This window comes from Candoia aspera, chromosome 1, assembly GCF_035149785.1.
Source record: "Candoia aspera isolate rCanAsp1 chromosome 1, rCanAsp1.hap2, whole genome shotgun sequence".
Classification (NCBI taxonomy): domain Eukaryota; kingdom Metazoa; phylum Chordata; class Lepidosauria; order Squamata; family Boidae; genus Candoia; species Candoia aspera.
The window spans coordinates 246814622-246832283 of NC_086153.1; the positions used below are offsets into that span (position 1 = coordinate 246814622).

The following is a 17662-nucleotide window of genomic DNA, read 5'->3' on the forward strand; positions in this document are numbered from 1 at the left end:
GAGAAGACTCATCTCTGCTTCTGGCCTGGATATGCCCTCAGGCGTTCTCCACCCCATTTAAATCGGTTCTCAGCAACGCTGCATTGTTACATAAGTTGCTCCGCTTATTGGAAAGCCTGCCTAAAGTAAAGGCGCGGGGCGGAGGTAGGGTAGACATAGCATTGGCTTGGAAGAAGCTTCACTCCCTGCAGGTGGCTAGAGCGCCCAGCTTCTGAAGTTCCAGCGACAGAACTTGGAATCCTGATCCCCGAGGAGGAAGCGGGAAACAGTTCCACTGGGCAAAAAGAACCGACCAATTCGGCTCGCCATGGCTTGATAAGCAGTTTCGCCATCCTATAAAAAAGACGGAACAAGGCAAGAGGGCGTGCTTAGGCCGTACTAATGTGTTGCCAATTCGCCGCCGGCCTGGGTGGGAATCTGAGAGGGAGAAAGGAATGTGGTCCGAGGGTCTGCTGGTGGGCTTGGTGACTGCCGCTGCTCTCCTCTTGCTCGTGCTGGCGCTGGTGGTGAAGCAGTTGCTGAGGCAGAAGAGACCGGTTGGCTTTCCGCCTGGTCCGGCGGGGCTCCCTCTCATCGGTAGTATCCATTCCCTGGCCGCGGAGCAGCCTCACGTCTACATGAAGAGACAGAGTCAGCTGTACGGGCAAGTAAGTTCGGGAGGGAAGGCGGCAGATCAAAAGGGAATCGGCAGCCTGTTCACCCCTCGCATCGCAGCCTCTCAGCTTTCTCCTGTCAGGCGCACGCCACAAAGGTTGGACTACAACTCCCAACTCTGCATATCCTTTGACTTTGCTGATGTGGGTGATGGGAGTTGTTGTGCCGCGTTTCAGAGGAGGACACCCGGTTTGGGCTGGTACGTTGGAGAAATCAGGCTGCTGACCTTTATCAGGAGAATTGTTTCTTCTTGTTTCTTACTGATCCAGTTGTTGCGAGGGCAAGCTTAAAATGAAAAAAACAGAATGTTGTGTCCATGATCTTTGCTACATTTTTACAACCTTTTATACCTGTGGGTGGGCCGGGTATATAAAACTTGCTGCATCAACTGGGACATAATTCTGAGTAAGTCATTTTATAATTGTGGTACATACATTGCAGAATGTAATTTCTTTGTACTTTGCTTCACCATATATGATACAGAATTCTTAATGTGACAGACTTACTAAACTGTCTTAAGATATGCTTTGTGTAGTATTTCAGTTACAAAATTGGACACTTATAATCCACCTGTTTAAAAAAAATTGTCCTCCAAACTGTTCAGTATAGTGTTAAAACTGTCAGTTTCAAAGTGCTCCAGATTATTTTAAAACAAAACTTGCTTTCTTTCAACTCTGTTAAAGTATACATTAAGTGCCAAATAGCTTTTCTTCTCTGCTTATGCTTTGAATGAACATTTTAAGCAACTAGTTGAGAGCTGGAAAATGGGGATATGAGGGGGACAAAAGTCAAAATAATTTGTTATTGGAAAGTGACAAATAGGAAACTCATCGTGTATATAGTGTTTTATGGTGATAGTAATCCTAGCCAAAGATAGGATTGGCTGAATAATTCAGTTATCTGTGAATTTTGGAAAATATCTATGAATTTGTAAAATAGTTATATATTTCATGTATTGCTTAGTGTATATGCTAGAATATACTCTGAAAACAATAGAAAAAGTGGTATTCCATTCCTGGGTATCAAAACCCAGATTTGTGGGCTTCATACAATCTGTTAGTCAACAAGAAACAATTGGTGAAAGAGAAAGTTCATAATGTACATTAATTATTGAAAATGATATGCAGTTTTTTAAATTGTTTTTAAGATCTTTAGTCTTGATCTTGGAGGTATATCAGCTGTTGTACTGAATGGCTATGATGCAGTAAAAGAATGCCTTGTTCAGCAAGGTGAAGTTTTTGCAGACAGGCCTTCTCTGCCTTTGTTCAAGAAGCTGACAAAAATGGGAGGTATGTGTTGTCATCAGCGATTTTTGCAGAATTTTATTGCATAAGACCATTGCTTTGAAATATGTCTATAATCTCATCTTCTATTCTAAAGAAGCAGACTTGAATATATTTTCGTTCATATTTATACACCCTGATTTGGGATGCAAAAAAATTGTATAAGCAATGCATGTTGAGATTACTCCAATCAGAGTTCCCAGACCAGGGAGAATGAACCTTGACTGAGTTTCAAAGAGATCCTCATATACCAAACAAGAGCACATCCCAAATATGACTCTCTAAAAGAGCATATCTGTGGAACACGTGCATATTTGTGTTGCATTTCCCTTCTCTTTTTCACACACGATCATGCTGTGGCTATGTTTCCACTCAGTCTGAATGTAACAATGGTTGCAATGAAGCAGTGAACTTATGCAGGAACCATGATTCATCTTTCTGATGAACAGAGCCTGTTGATCAAAGAATAGTGAACAATTCTGGTTATTTACTAGGGTAACTGCCATCATCTTAGAAGAAAGAGGTACATTCTAAAGGCACAAGTTAGCAGAAAAGATTAATTAAGAATCTAAAGTTATGTTGAATAAAAGATAAAAATTAACTTGATAATGTGAAACCCAGCTCACATACTTTTGATAAAATTCCTGTAAAACTAAAAGCTGAAGCCCAAAGGATAGGTAGAGACTGGAGAGAGACTAAAACAGGGTTTCTCAACCAGGGTTCCGAGGGACCCTCGAGTTCCGCAAGAGGTCACTAGGGGTTCCCTGGGAGATCATGATTTATTAAAAACATTATTTAAAATTTGGGCAACTTCACATTAAAGAGGTAAGTTTCATTCTTTATTTTTAGTTTAAGAACACTGTTAATGCATATATACGGGCCTACACATGAAACAAATATAATAATTTTGTAACTTCTGGCCTAAATTTGAGCCTGAATGTGCAGGGGTTCCCCAAGGCCTGAAAAATATTTCAAGGGTTCCTCCAGGCTCAAAAGGTTGAGAAAGGTTGGACTAGAGGGAATAAAATGTCAAATTTGGCATTCAAGAACAACCAGGATATGCTCAGAAGGTCAGCAAGCTTTCAGCGTAAACACACATGGTCATTCCTTATGAGAACTTTGTACATTAACCTTTTGGGCTGTCTGACCAGTTTCACTGATCCCTAAACCAAAATACCCCAAACGACAGAGATAACAGAAGTCAAACCACAAAGAACAAAAAGCCATCGTCTTTACCAGTAGAACAAAAGGCAACAAACATGCCACTGATGACCATGAAGGAACAAAGGTTTTGAGGAGAGATGGCAGAAAATTAGGGTCACATACAAGTCACAATGATGTATCAGTTGGGCCAGCCAGAAGGTCACTAGCAGGTTGGGTACGTGATGGATTCATATAGAGAGGCCAAAGTTAAGGCAAGCAAACACATAGTCTTATACTCATCAGAAAATGAATAATAAAAGAGGCTCTTAATGCTAGGGGTTTCTGATACTATGACCAACACTACAATCAGTATTCCATGTGGGATCTCACCATTGGATTATATAAGGACATTGCTGTATTTTGAGTCCTTTCTCTAATTGTTCCTGAAATGGAATTTACTTTTTTTTCCTTTTTAATAAATGCCATGTGTTAGGCTGGGATCATTGAATTATAATACTGCATGATTTTTAATTCTATATAATTGATTGGAAGTATTGTTTAGGCACATGCATTTTTCCAGATGATCCTGTTTAGCTTTTTGTTTTTTAATGGGAGTACTGTGTAAACAGTAAGATGATTGGTAATTATTTAATGAAAGAGATATCTTCATTGAAAGTGTCCTGTTTGAAAGTTTATTGTGGTAGCTGCTCAAAGATATCCATTTTCCCTTATCCAGGGGTGATGACCTTCTTGTAGGTAGGAGTCATTTTAAAAAATTGAGTTATTGAGTAGAATTATGGTATTAGATGTTTCTGACAGCTCCAAGATCTTGCTGTTGATTCTTTTTTTTTTAACATTTGGACAATTTTTTTTTAAACAGTATGTTAAACATATTGGTGGTTTAATGCACTTACTTCCTTAGGTTTCCAACCAAAACGTAGTAAGAAATTATGTTCCCATTGTTTAGCAATTTACTAGCTATTTTTGGCAGAAATTTAACCTGAAAAAAATATGGAATTGGATAGATGATAATAAAATCATGAGTTACATATTTCAATATGTTGCATGTTTCAGGTTTACTGAATGCAAGATATGGCAGAGGTTGGACAGAGCATCGCAAATTAGCTGTAACTAGCTTTCGAAACTTTGGATATTGTCAAAAGTCCTTTGAAAGCAAAATATCAGAAGAATCGATTATTCTTCTTGATGTCATTGGTACTTACAAAGGCAAGGCTTTTGATCTGAAGTGCTTGATAACAAACGCAGTTTCAAACATTACTAACTTAATTATTTTTGGGGAACGATTTACATATGAAGACACTGAATTCCAGCATATGATAGAAATATTCAGTGAAAATATTGAATTGGCTGCTAGTGCTTCTGTATTTTTATACAATGCATTCCCATGGATTGGTAACCTGCCCTTTGGAAAACATCAACAACTTTTTAAAAATGCTGCTGAAGTCTATACTTTTTTACTCCACCTTATTCAGCGTTTCTCACAGAATAGGAAAACTCACTCACCTCGGCATTTTGTAGATGCATATTTAGATGAAATGGATAGAAATAAAAATGATCCTGAATCTGTATTTTCAATGGAAAACTTAATTTTTTCTGTTGGAGAACTCATAATTGCTGGAACAGAAACTACAACGAATGTTCTAAGATGGGCAGTCTTGTTCATGGCTCTTTATCCCAATGTTCAAGGTAAGTAACATGCAATTGTGGTGACACCATGTTGTTAAGATTGAAAGTGTGCTTTCCAAGAGGTGCATTGTAATGATAGCTGAAAACATTTTTCTACTACATCATTTAATGGAATTTATAACCATACTGTATCCTACATTCAGTTATTCTTTAAATATTTGGGTTTCTTTTTTTCTGAAACTTCTGAGATTTGGTTGATGTATTAAAAGTGGCATGTCAAATTATTGTACTGGGGAGGTTATTTTGATGAGAGAATTGGGGTTCTTTGGCAAAGTCCCTATTACTATTTTTGGGAATAATTTGCAATCAATATTATAATTATTTGACATGAATTATTTGCCTTGTATTCCAACAACCTAAGAGACGGCTTTATACATGGACTTCACCAGATGGACAACACCGAAATCAGATTGACTACATCCTTTGCAGACAAAGGTGGCGGACATCTATACAGTCGGTAAAAACAAGACCAGGAGCTGACTGTAGTTCAGATCACGAACTTCTTGCACAATTTAGGATCAGACTAAAGAGATTAGGGAAGACCCACAGATCAGCTAGATATGAGCTCACTAATATTCCTAAGGAATATGCAGTGGAGGTGAAGAATCGATTTAAGGGACTGGACTTAGTAGATAGGGTCCCGGAAGAACTCTGGACAGACGTTCGCAACATTGTTCAGGAGGCGGCAACAAAATACATCCCAAAGAAAGAGGAAACCAAGAAGGCAAAATGGCTGTCTGCTGAGACACTAGAAGTAGGCCAAGAAAGAAGGAAAGCAAAAGGCAACAGTGATAGGGGGAGATATGGCCAATTAAATGCAAAATTCCAGAGGTTAGCCAGAAGAGATAAGGAATTATTTTTAAACAAGCAATGCGTGGAAGTGGAAGAAGACAATAGAATAGGAAGGACAAGAGACCTCTTCCAGAAAATTAGAAACATTGGAGGTAAATTCCAGGCAAAAATGGGCATGATCAAAAACAAAGATGGCAAGGACCTGTAATGTTTGCCTACCCCAAACACTCAGACTCACAAGAGGTTACTTAAATGAAATCTGATTTATTAGGGAAATTATGGCAGATACAGAGAAAGCTGAGAATGACTAAAAGCGCGCCAAATACAAAGTAAAAACCCTCGGCTCCAAACGTAATCCCTCCCCCCTACCAGCCATAGCAACCACCCCCCTCCCAGGTGCTGGTAACCGTTTTCCACACATCCTGGGAAAGCAACCTTGAACACATGAGATAACCCAAACACATTCCAACCCAGCAGCTAACAGATAACAACTTCCTGAAGAGGAATCTTCCTCCCTCCTGAGATCAAACACGTATCAGGCAAATGACATGCGAAACGTTACGATGTACCAAGCACATTGAAACGGTGAACATGACATAATGCCCTCCCAAAAAAATAGCTAAGGACCCGGTTTGGAGGGGTAAGCATTATGGAATTGACGAACAAGAATAGGGGAAGCCACATCGTGAGCGGCCACCCATTCTGGGTGGGGGAAGTGTTTCCAGCGAACTAGGTACTGCAGCGTGTTGCGAAGCCGGCGAGAGTCAAGAATTTCTTTTTCTTCAAAATGTTGTTGCCTGTCAATCATGATGGGAGGAGGCGCCGGAGGTTGATCGTGCCAGCGGTCAGAGCGAGTAAGTGGTTTGAGCAAACTGCAATGAAAGACAGGGTGTAAGCGTTTCAAATTATGCGGCAAATCAAGTTTAAAAGTCACTGGGTTAATTTGTGCCACAATAGGAAATGGACCCACAAATTTAGGAGCTAATTTTTTCGATGGTTGAGAGGACTTGATGAACTTGGTAGACAGGTACACCATGTCACCCACTTGAAACGAAGGGTGAGGGGCACGCTTTTTATCAGCGTGCTGTTTGTAAGCAGACTGTGCATCCGCTAGTGCCTGCTGGATGACCGGCCAAGAGTCCGCCAGCTGCGTTGCCCATTCGGATGGTGAAGCAGGCGGGATAGATGGCTGCGGCAAGTCAGGGATTGGGACAAAATCCCTGCCGTGAATGGTGCGGAACGGGGTTTGACCAGTGCTTTGATGAACGGCGTTGTTGTAGGCAACCTCAGCAAAGGGAAGAAGGTCAACCCAGTCGTCTTGTTGATAATTCACGAAAGCACGCAAATATTGCTCTAGGGTCGAATTTAGCGCCTCTGTGGCCCCGTCAGTCTCAGGATGCCACGCCGTGGACAATGCCTGTTTAGTGCCCAAAAGTTTTAAAAATGCCCGCCAAACTGAGAGGTGAACTGTGTGCTCCTGTCAGAGATTAAGCGGGAGGGACATCCGTGTAACCTGTACACGTGTACAAGGAATAGGCGGGCTAACTGTCTTGCCGAAGGAATGGAGACGCATGGGATGAAATGAGCTTGCTTGGAGAAATAGTCTTTTACTACCCAAATAACCGTTTTTCGTTGGCTGGGAGGCAACTCCACTATGAAATCCATGGAAACCTCCTCCCAGGGGCAAGCGAGACTGGCCACGGGTTGCAACAAGCCTTGAGGCTTCCTGACCTTGCGTTTAGACATAGCACAAACAGAACAGGACGCAACATAATCCTTTACATCTTTGCGCAACGCAGGCCACCAAAACTGTCTGCGAACCAGGTGCAAAGTTTTTACGAAGCCAAAATGCCCAGCCACTTTATCATCGTGCGAACGGAGTAAAACCTCCTTTCACAAGCTGTCAGGGACATAGAGACGATTGGAGTTCCAAGCGAATCCCCGGTCAAAAGTAACACTGTCTCTATTTGCTAGCAACCAAGTGTCAGTTTTTAGCTCCTTTAGAAACTTTTGTTGCAATTGAGATGAAATGGACAAGGTGCCCTGCAGAGCAGGATCACTGCCGGCAGGCTGCTGCGCACGGGCTTGACTGCGGGTCACAGCCGGCATTCCCAGTTGCGGCTGTGTCCACAGTGTACTGACCACCTCTGGTGCTGAGCTGGAGTCCTGGGGTTGCCTGGACAGCGCGTCTGCTAAGAAATTCTTTTTCCCTGGGATAAACTTCAGTTTGAAGTTGAACTGGTTAAAGAACTGAGCCCAGCGAACTTGTTTAGGGCTCAGCTTGCGGTAGGTACTAAGGGCTTCCAAGTTCTTATGGTCAGTCCACACCTCAAATGGATGATTAGCCCCTTCCAGCAAGTGGTGCCAAGAGTCCAAAGCCGCTTTGACTGCAAAAGCCTCCTTTTCCCACACATGCCAACGTCTCTCCATCTCAGAGAATTTGTGGGACAGGTAGGCACATGGCTTTAAACAACCCACCCCATCTGCTTGCAACAACAGGGTTCCAATAGAATAATCAGAGGCATCCACCTGAACAACAAAAGGCTTGGAGGGGTCAGGGTGTTGTAAAATAGGCTCCTGTGTGAAAGACTCCTTCAGCTTATTGAACGCCGCCTGACAAGCCGGAGTCCATCTAAGCAGCGCGCCGGGGTTTTTTACCCGGCGGGTTTCTCCCACCCCCTTCGTCCGAAGCAAATCTGTCAGGGGCAAAGTTATTTCTGTGAACCCCTTTATGAACAACCAGTAGTAATTGCTGAACCCCAGGAAACTTTGAAGTTGCCTGCGGGTGTGGGGTCTCTCCCATTCCAAGATGGCCTGGATTTTAGCAGGATCCATCTCTATGCCTTTATCTGAGATCCTGTACCCCAGATAATCAATTTGTGTTTGATGGAATGCACATTTGGACAGTTTGGCATACAACTCAGCTTTCCTTAGCTTGCGAAGCACCTGCTTAACCAACTGTACATGTTCTTCCAGAGTTTCAGTATAAATCAATACATCATCCAAGTAGACCAATACCCCTTTAAACAGATGTTCATGTAATACTTCATTGATCAATTCATAAACACCCCAGGGGTCCCAGCCAAACCAAACGGCAAAACCTTATATTGAAAAGCTCCCAACGGGCAATTGAATGCCGTTTTCAATTCATCCCCCTCCCGGATCCTCACACGGTAATAGGCTTCCCTTAAATCCAGTTTCGAGAAGATTTTCCCCTTAGCCAGATATGATAACATATCTTTTATCAAAGGCAAAGGATATTTATTTGATATTGAGACTGCATTGAGCCCACGGAAATCGGTACAGAGTCTTAATGTCCCATCTTTCTTTGGGCGGAAGAGAATCGGTGCCCTCACTGGCGAGCTAGCTGATTCAATGAACCCTCTTGCCAAGTTTTTGTCCACAAACTCCCGTAACAAAGTTAGTTCCTTCTGAGTCATTGAGTAAATCTTTGGCTTAGGCAATTGGGTGTTAGGCACCAGCTCAATGGCACAGTCAGTTTTCCGATGGGGGGGGGAGTTGATTCGCTTCTTTCTCCCCAAACACATCAGCAAATGCCTGGTATTCCTCCGGTAGACCCTCAAGAGGAGGGGTTGGGTACTGCAGAGTCGCAGCTACCGCTACCCCCACCACCTCCTCTGGGGCTTCATTCCCCTCCGGTGCTTGATAAAATCCGTCCCTAAAGGTTACAGTTCGATAGACCCAATTTATCTGAGGATTTTGTTGGACCAACCATGGGACACCCAAAACCACCAAAGGACCCCCCACCGGAGCTACTACAAATGACAACCCTTCCCGGTGGCTACCCATTTGCAAGGCTACCAAACCGGTGAAATGCGTGACCGGTTTGCCCCCTGCCATGGATCCGTCCAATTGGGTGAAAGCTATGGGTCGTTGCAACGGAAAGGTGGGCAGGTGGCTGGCTTTAGAGCAGGTGGCTGGCATTTCCCGCCGGCTGCAGCAATTCCGGTTCACCCTCGTCCCCGTAGAACGGCACGCTTTCCAGCTCGCTGTCAGCCACTGCTGCTTTCATTTTCCTCGGCAGAGAGGGGGACTTCGCAGTCGACTTTCCCTGCCGGTCCTCGCCCTTCACCCTCGGGCACGCCGCCGCGCGGTGCCCCTCCTTGCCGCAGCACAGGCACTGCCCCTTCACGTAACGGCGCTCCTTCTCCTCTTCCCACGAACATTGTCCGGATCTTCCAAAGGAGCCCGAAGGGCGGGTGGGTTTTCCATCTCGCCCCGTCTTCGTCACCCGTCTCTGCACAAACACCTCGTGGGCATGCTCAGTCTTTCCAGCGAGCTGGATCCACCCATACAAGCTGTCAGGATCATCTCGTCCCAGCGACCAGCGCAGCACTTCGGTGTTTAAACCATCCTTGAACAACTCTATTACAGTTGCCTGCGACCAGTCTTCCACCTTCCCCGCTAGCGCTTTAAACTCCAGCGCATAGTCAGCCATGGTTCTTGATCCCTGCTTGAGTTCTTTCAAGGCACGCTTTGCCCGCTCCTTAGCTAGTGGATCTTCAAAATGGTGCTGTAGGGCCCAGAGGAATTCGTCAAATTTCTCCAGTTCAGGGGCTTCCGACTGGCACATCTGTACATACCAGTCCGCTGCCCTCCCCTTAAGCTTGGTGGCAATGGTGATGATTTTCGCTTTTTCCGAGCGGAAGAGCGACCCCCACTCTTCCATGTACGCCTTGGCATTCGTCAGAAAGAACGAGAGTTTTGACAGGTCTCCATCGAACTTGACAGAGAAGTCCCTCAGTCCTCCGCCCGGCGGGCCGCGCCCCCCCCACTGGCGGTTCAGCTGCTTTGACAGCTCCCAGCTGCCTCCACTCATGGACGAGCGGCAACGCTAGTTCCACCCTGGGAGCCTGGTCCCCCTCTCTCGGGCGAGCTCCCCTTCTCCGTTCTGGAGACTGTGCCTGGGAGGAAGGGGTCGAATGCCGCTGGCTTGACCCCTCCCGCACCTCTTTCAGCGAACTCAGCTCCATGCTCATTTTTTGCAGAATGAGCTCTAAAGAGTCCATCTTCAACTCCAGCACCCGAATTCGGTCTGGAGTGGGGGAGTCCCCCCTCGGCGGCACCTGTACCACAGTTGGGGACAGCGGGTATCTCTGCCTCCAGGACGAGCCCCTCGCCTCCGAGAAGTCCCCACGACTGTCGTCCCAGGTGACCGGTTCGCCCGGGGTCGTGACCGTGGTCTCTGGCACAGTCTTCATGCCCGCAGCTTCGCCTTCAGACCCCGAACTCGCCTCCTCCCAAATCGCTGAGAGTTCTCCCAGGGGGGCTCTGTCGGGGCGCATCATGGTAGAGTCGGGCTCTCCCTCACTCGACCCATCACTCTCCACGAGTAGCACATTTGGATCGGTCATCGCCAGTACTCTCCCTCACAGGATCGAAAGAACCTGTCTTATCCTGGATAGGGGCCAGTGGGATTTGAAGTTCTGAATTCTCAGCTTTATGTAATGTTTGCCTACCCCAAACATTCAGACTCACAAGAGGTTACTTAAATGAAATCTGATTTATTAGGGAAATTATGGCAGATACAGAGAAAGCTGAGAATGACTAAAAGCGTGCCAAATACAAACTAAGAACCCTCGGCTCCAAACGTAATCCCTCCCCCCTACCGGCCATAGCATCCACCCCCCTCCCAGGTGCTGGTAACCGTTTTCCACACATCCTGGAAAAGCAACCTTGAACACATGAGATAACCCAAACACATTCCAACCCAGCAGCTAACAGATAACAACTTCCTGAAGAGGAATCTTCCTCCCTCCCGAGATCAAACACGTATCAGGCAAATGACATGCGAAACGTTACGATGTACCAAGCACATTGAAACGGTGAACATGACAGGACCTAACAGAAGAAGAAGAGATCAAGAAAAGGTGGCAAGAATATACGGAAGATCTGTATAGGAAGGATAACAATATCGGGGATAGCTTTGACGGTGTGGTCAGTGAGCTAGAGCCAGACATCCTGAAGAGTGAGGTTGAATGGGCCTTAAGAAGCATTGCTAATAACAAGGCAGCAGGAGACGATGGCATCCCAGCTGAACTGTTCAAAATCTTGCAAGATGATGCTGTCAAGGTAATGCATGCTATATGCCAGCAAATTTGGAAAACACAAGAATGGCCATCAGATGGGAAAAAATCAACTTATATCCCCATACCAACAAAGGGAAACACTAAAGAATGTTCAAACTATCGAACAGTGGCACTCATTTCACATGCCAGTAAGGTAATGCTCAAGATCCTGCAAGGTAGACTTCAGCAATTCATGGAGCGAGAATTGCCAGATGTACAAGCTGGGTTTAGAAAAGGCAGAGGAACTAGGGACCAAATTGCCAATATCCGCTGGATAATGGAAAAAGCCAGGGAGTTTCAGAAAAACATCTATTTCTGTTTTATTGACTATTCGAAAGCCTTTGACTGTGTGGACCATAACAAATTGTGGCGAGTTCTTAGCGGTATGGGGATACCAAGTCATCTTGTCTGCCTCCTGAAGAATCTGTATAACGACCAAGTAGCAACAGTAAGAACAGACCACAGAACAACGGACTGGTTTAAGATTGGGGAAGGAGTACAGCAGGGCTGTATACTCTCACCCTACCTATTCAACTTGTATGCAGAACACATCATGCGACATGCTGGGCTTGAGGAATCCAAGGCTGGAGTTAAAATCTCTGGAAGAAACATTAATCTCAGATATGCAGATGATACCACTTTGATGGCTGAAAGTGAAGAGGAACTGAGGAGCCTTATGATGAAGGTGAAAGAAGAAAGTGCAAAAGCTGGCTTGCAGCTAAACCTCAAAAAAACCAAGATTATGGCAACCAGCTTGATTGATAACTGGCAGATAGAGGGAGAAAATGCAGAAGCAGTGAAAGACTTTGTATTTCTAGGTGCGAAGATTACTGCAGATGCTGACTGCAGTCAGGAAATCAGAAGACGCTTAATCCTTGGGAGAAGAGCAATGACCAATCTCGATAAAATAGTTAAGAGCAGAGACATCACACTGACAACAAAGGCCCGCATAGTTAAAGCAATGGTGTTCCCTGTAGTAACATATGGCTGCGAGAGCTGGACCATAAGGAAGGCTGAGAGAAGGAAGATTGATGCTTTTGAACTGTGGTGTTGGAAGAAAATTCTGAGAGTGCCTTGGACTGCAAGAAGATCAAACCAGTCCATCCTCCAGGAAATAAAGCCAGACTGCTCACTTGAGGGAATGATATTAAAGGCAAACTGAAATACTTTGGCCACATCATGAGAAGACAGGACACCCTGGAGAAGATGCTGATGCTAGCGAATGTGGAAGGCAAAAGGAAGAGGGGCCAACCAAGGGCAAGGTGGATGGATGATATTCTAGAGGTGATGGACTTGTCCCTGGGGAGCTGGGGGTATTGACGACCGACAGGAAGCTCTGGCGTGGGCTGGTCCATGAAGTCACGAAGAGTCGGAAGTGACTGAACGAATAAACAACAACAACATTTGCCTTGTATACTGAACTTGGTATATTTTGTATATAACTTCTTGCCCTACCTTCACCTTTTGTAAAATGAATCCTGACATATACAAAATGGGTGCAAATTGGCTATGTAGGCAATTTGGTACTGCTTCCTTAACATGCTAAGAAGAATGTATAGAATGTATGACAATAGAATGAATAACAGATTGTGAGATATCAAATTTGGTTAAGAGATCATGAAGTATTTAAAATATAAAAATAACTGTGACAGTTACAAGAGTGCTGGTGGTGTGTTTACAGATAGTTTTGCTTGTTGGACTAAACTGTTGAAAAGATAACACAAGATCCTTTTAGGATTCTTTACCTTGGGTGGGAGGAAGTATTTATGGATACAAGCCATGCCATGAATTCTGTTTTTACATTACTAGACAATATAATCGTATTTATAGACAAGAAGTTGCCTAGGGACTCCTGTGATATATACAGTTAGTATATGAAAGGTGGTTTGAAGCAGTGATTTCTTTTAAGTAAAGATTTTATAATAAAAAATACAATTTGCATATATTTGTGAAGTAGTAAGAAATTGCTTTTTAAAATATTGTCTGTATTGAAACTTCTGTTAATAAATAAAAAGAATCAAAATAATGAGAAAGAAAGAGGTGCATTGAACTGATACCACGGAGTTAGTACTGTATTAAAATGGCATTTGACCAAGTAATATGAGAATGACTGTTGTTTCCTCCCCAAGATAAACATGGATGAGCTTACAGCTCCTTGTGCAATCATTGTGCAATAATTCTTTAGTATAGGAATTAGAAGATGCAGCCTGATGACGTAACACATACTTTGTACTCAAAACATCCCAGGGGTTACTCCATAGAATCTTTAGTTAAAAGTATCAGGGAGCCAGGGATGGGAGAGATCAGAGCCAGAGTTCCTAGAGAAACACTATCCATGCAAGAACACACAACAAGTCTGAAGTCTTCAATGTTTCTGAATTTTGAGCCATTTCTCAGATGCATGATTATGTTCCAGGTTGATTGTATAGTGTACATAGGGTTTATATTCATACCTAGATAGGGAGAAAAAGCGTTAAAAGTACCAGAAACAGCAGTCATACAGTTCTGTGTGACTGAAATGTTCAGGAGACAATCTAAAACAAACCTTGTAAATCGTACACTGAAATTTCATATTTAAGTACAAATGTTATGATGTACACATTGTGTAGATGCTTATATACAGTCTAAAAGCTTTCTCTTTTAACAGGACAAGTGCATAAAGAAATTGATTTAGTCATTGGGCCCAACAAAACCCCATGCCTAGAAGATAAGTGTAAAATGCCATATACGGAGGCAGTGCTACATGAAATTTTAAGATTCTGTAATATAGCTCCATTAGGTATTTTTCATGCAACTTCTAAGGATACAGTTGTCCGTGGTTATTCTATCCCTCAAGGCACGACTGTAATCACAAATCTCTATTCTGTACATTTTGATGAAAAATACTGGAGTAACCCTGAAATGTTTTGTCCTGAGAGATTTTTGGACAACTCAGGACAGTTTGTCAAGAAAGAAGCATTTGTTCCCTTTTCACTAGGTAAGCATAGAAGTGTTCCTATAAATCTAGGTGTGATAAACTTATGAATAAAGACATAATAAGTATGATATAATATGTAACAATAAAATAATTTTCTGCTTTGATCAATAACTTTCTTTAAAATGGTAGCTTTTATTATTAACTATTTTTAGAAGTCAGTATGAGAACACACAGGTGGTGGCAATGCCTAACTGAACTTGAAAAAATGAAGCAGGGTCAGATCTGCTTGGTACTAGGATGGAACAAGGATATTGTAGGGATGAAAGTTAGACTAGGAAGTTGAGAAAAATCACTTTGTCATCATTGCCATAAAAGCTGTATGAACATCTCCTCGAAGTCACTAAGAGTCAAGCTTGATTTGAGTGGGATTTCATTTTTACCTTTACAATATAAGAGAACAATGAGATCTTGACTGGTAAACATTTCACACTATTATCATCATTTTTGTGTGATCTTTGTACACAATGCAAAGGTGGGAATAGTGGAGTTCCTCATAGTTGACCGCCTAATGGTTTCTCTTTTTTTCCCTCAGCTTAAGACTTGTGCAGAAGATTTCAGTGTATACCTCTGAAACTTTTCTGTTCATAGGGTTCCGCTTAGCAATCAATAGGTTTCATTTTTACCTTCTAAAAGGCTTTTTTATGGGAAAAAGGAAAAATGTGTATTCAATTGTCTTGTCCAAGACTGAATTGGACACAGATAGATTGAAGAGGTAGACTTGGGACAGTGGCTTTTTCTACCACTTCAGAGCATCTCACCTTCCCCCTCAGACGTTTTTTCATTACTTTCCCTTGGCTAGCTCTGTTACATGAAATCTTATACGGTCTTGTGGCAGGCATGGTCTTGCTGGCTGAATTCTTGTGTTTCCTACTGAAAACGCAAAACTAGAAGAAAAAAAATTAAAAAGTTAAAAAGAAAAATAAACCTGAGACAGAAATAAAAGCAAAGGAAAAAAAGAATAAACGCTTTGGAAACGCCTGAGTTTTTCTCTTGTGTGTGTTTGTGACGTTAAGGAGAAATACGAACATTTTAAATATTGATATTCAGTATTCTTATCCAGAATGACATTTTACGGATAAAAGTAATCTCCTAGGGGAAAGTTTGTTAATATAGCTAACAAATGGAGATCAGTTGCAGTTTTTCAAAGCTAGCTGTTTTATCAGTTTTTCAGCCACAGCAATTTCCTATGTGTTTAAAAAAACACTTTTTGAACAAGATTTAACTTTCCAGAATTTTGTGATAAGAAACATGTCAGTTAACATGGGAATTGAATCAGTTTCTTAGTATTACATGTTTATGTGGTTGGTAAAACAATAATTGGATTTATTATGGGGGGAAAAAAAACCTTTGAAGCAAACATTGAACAAATTGTGCCTTTCCTCCAGAGATGTGATATGTACCAATTTGCCTACAAATTGTCACAAACACAATCTACAAGGACTGCTGAAATTACTGTATAAAAACTTTCAAGGGCAGTGCCACGAATGGATTATCTTTATGGGGAATTCTCGATGACTTGCTGAAATAGACACCATATAAAAGGAATTCTATACCATAAGGAGTTCCAATAAGATTCACTGAGTTCAAATCTCAAATCCTTTTCTCACTGGTTCTTAAGACTTTCAAGAGAACCTATACAAGAGTTTTATATAATGACAAGATTGCCTTCTTTTAAATAAAATGGATGTGTGCGGTTTTTCAAGTGGCATTACTGGTTTTAATGAGTTTTATATATTAACAAAGAGAGAGTTGGAATTTTACTTACTTGAAATTTGTAACCATCCCTTTTAATAACAGGTTTCCATCAGTAATTCTATAACGTCTTATTTTATTTTTCCTTTTATTGAACAATTTACCTTCATATTTAAAAAGAGGAGGATTGAGAAATTAAAAGAGGAGGAAAGTCAGGTATCAAAAATTGTTTTCACCTTTTAAAGTAAGATTTGAGATAGTAGATATAGATTATGGTAACACCATGGTAAGAATTCAGTGCTAATTCAGTTTGTGTTCAGTGAATGTTGTTTGAATTAGTAATTATATATATTAAATGTCTTAATTGAAAGGCATCTTGGCTTTACAGTTACTTGAGGGAAAAACATTTGGATCTTACTGCAGTGGATGCACTAATTTAAAGGAAAGCTGTTGAATCCTGTATAATTACTGTGCAAGCATAATGAGTTCCTTGCAGGGCAAATCTCTCCTGAAAAAGCCCTATTTAGCATCTTCTACCTTGATGATGAGTTTCATTTATTTTGATTTGTTTTGTTTTATTTTTTATTTAATCTTTGGAAAGCATTTCAAAATTAGTACCTTTCAGGCATATCTATAAAAAAATCATTTGATTTTTTTAAGAATTAAAAAAATTTAAGAATTAAGTATGTATAATTTTAAATTATACATAGATAATTTAAAAATCAATAATTAATTACTCAAAAAACATGATTTTGTTGATCTCTTATTTTCATTGTAGAGTAGTCCTTAAAAATACATAGATTCAAACTGTAAATACATACTGTATTTGGTATAGATCAATTTATTATCAATGTGATTGATTTTTAAAATGAACCTCTATTTTATGTTTTGTTTTATTTCACATGTAGCCCTTGGTAATAGAATTAAACATTGCTGTTTTCTCTGTCTTCCCATTCCCTCCCTTTCAGGACGAAGACACTGTTTAGGAGAGCAGCTGGCCAGAATGGAAATGTTTTTATTTTTTACTGCATTGCTTCAAAGATTTCATCTGCATTTTCCTAGTGCTTTGCTTCCAAACCTTAAGCCCAAATTTGGCATGACGTTGCAACCTCATCCATATCTCATCTGTGCAGAGAGGCGATATTAAATACAACTATGGTAGCCACAGAGGCATGGGGAAATGGTGAGATGATACATATATATCCCTTGCTTCCTTGTCTAAATGAACTGATTTCTGACCTATATTTATGAAAATGTCACCAAGCTTTCTGAGAAGCTAAACAGGAAGAAAGGAGTTTTTAAAACATTTTTAGAGGGAGTAATGA

General features: G+C 41.8%; 1 protein-coding gene across 1 annotated transcript; it reads left to right on the top strand.

Annotated features, from left to right (window-relative positions):
* The first annotated feature begins 427 nt into the window (after positions 1 to 427).
* LOC134487555 (vitamin D 25-hydroxylase) lies at positions 428 to 17662 on the top strand. The gene is made up of 5 exons (XM_063289416.1): positions 428 to 647; positions 1802 to 1943; positions 4155 to 4787; positions 14316 to 14645; positions 17306 to 17662. Exons 1-5 carry the CDS (start codon positions 435 to 437, stop codon positions 17482 to 17484), a joined length of 1497 nt encoding a protein of 498 aa, XP_063145486.1. The 5' UTR covers positions 428 to 434; the 3' UTR covers positions 17485 to 17662.

Excerpts from the sequence above, each read along its gene's own strand:
- LOC134487555 (XM_063289416.1), top strand. The coding sequence starts at position 435 with ATGTGGTCCGAGGGTCTGCTGGTGGGCTTGGTGACTGCCGCTGCTCTC. Across the intron at positions 648-1,801 it reads AGAGTCAGCTGTACGGGCAA|ATCTTTAGTCTTGATCTTGG; the intron begins GTAAGTTCGGGA and ends ATTGTTTTTAAG. Across the intron at positions 1,944-4,154 it reads GAAGCTGACAAAAATGGGAG|GTTTACTGAATGCAAGATAT; the intron begins GTATGTGTTGTC and ends TGCATGTTTCAG.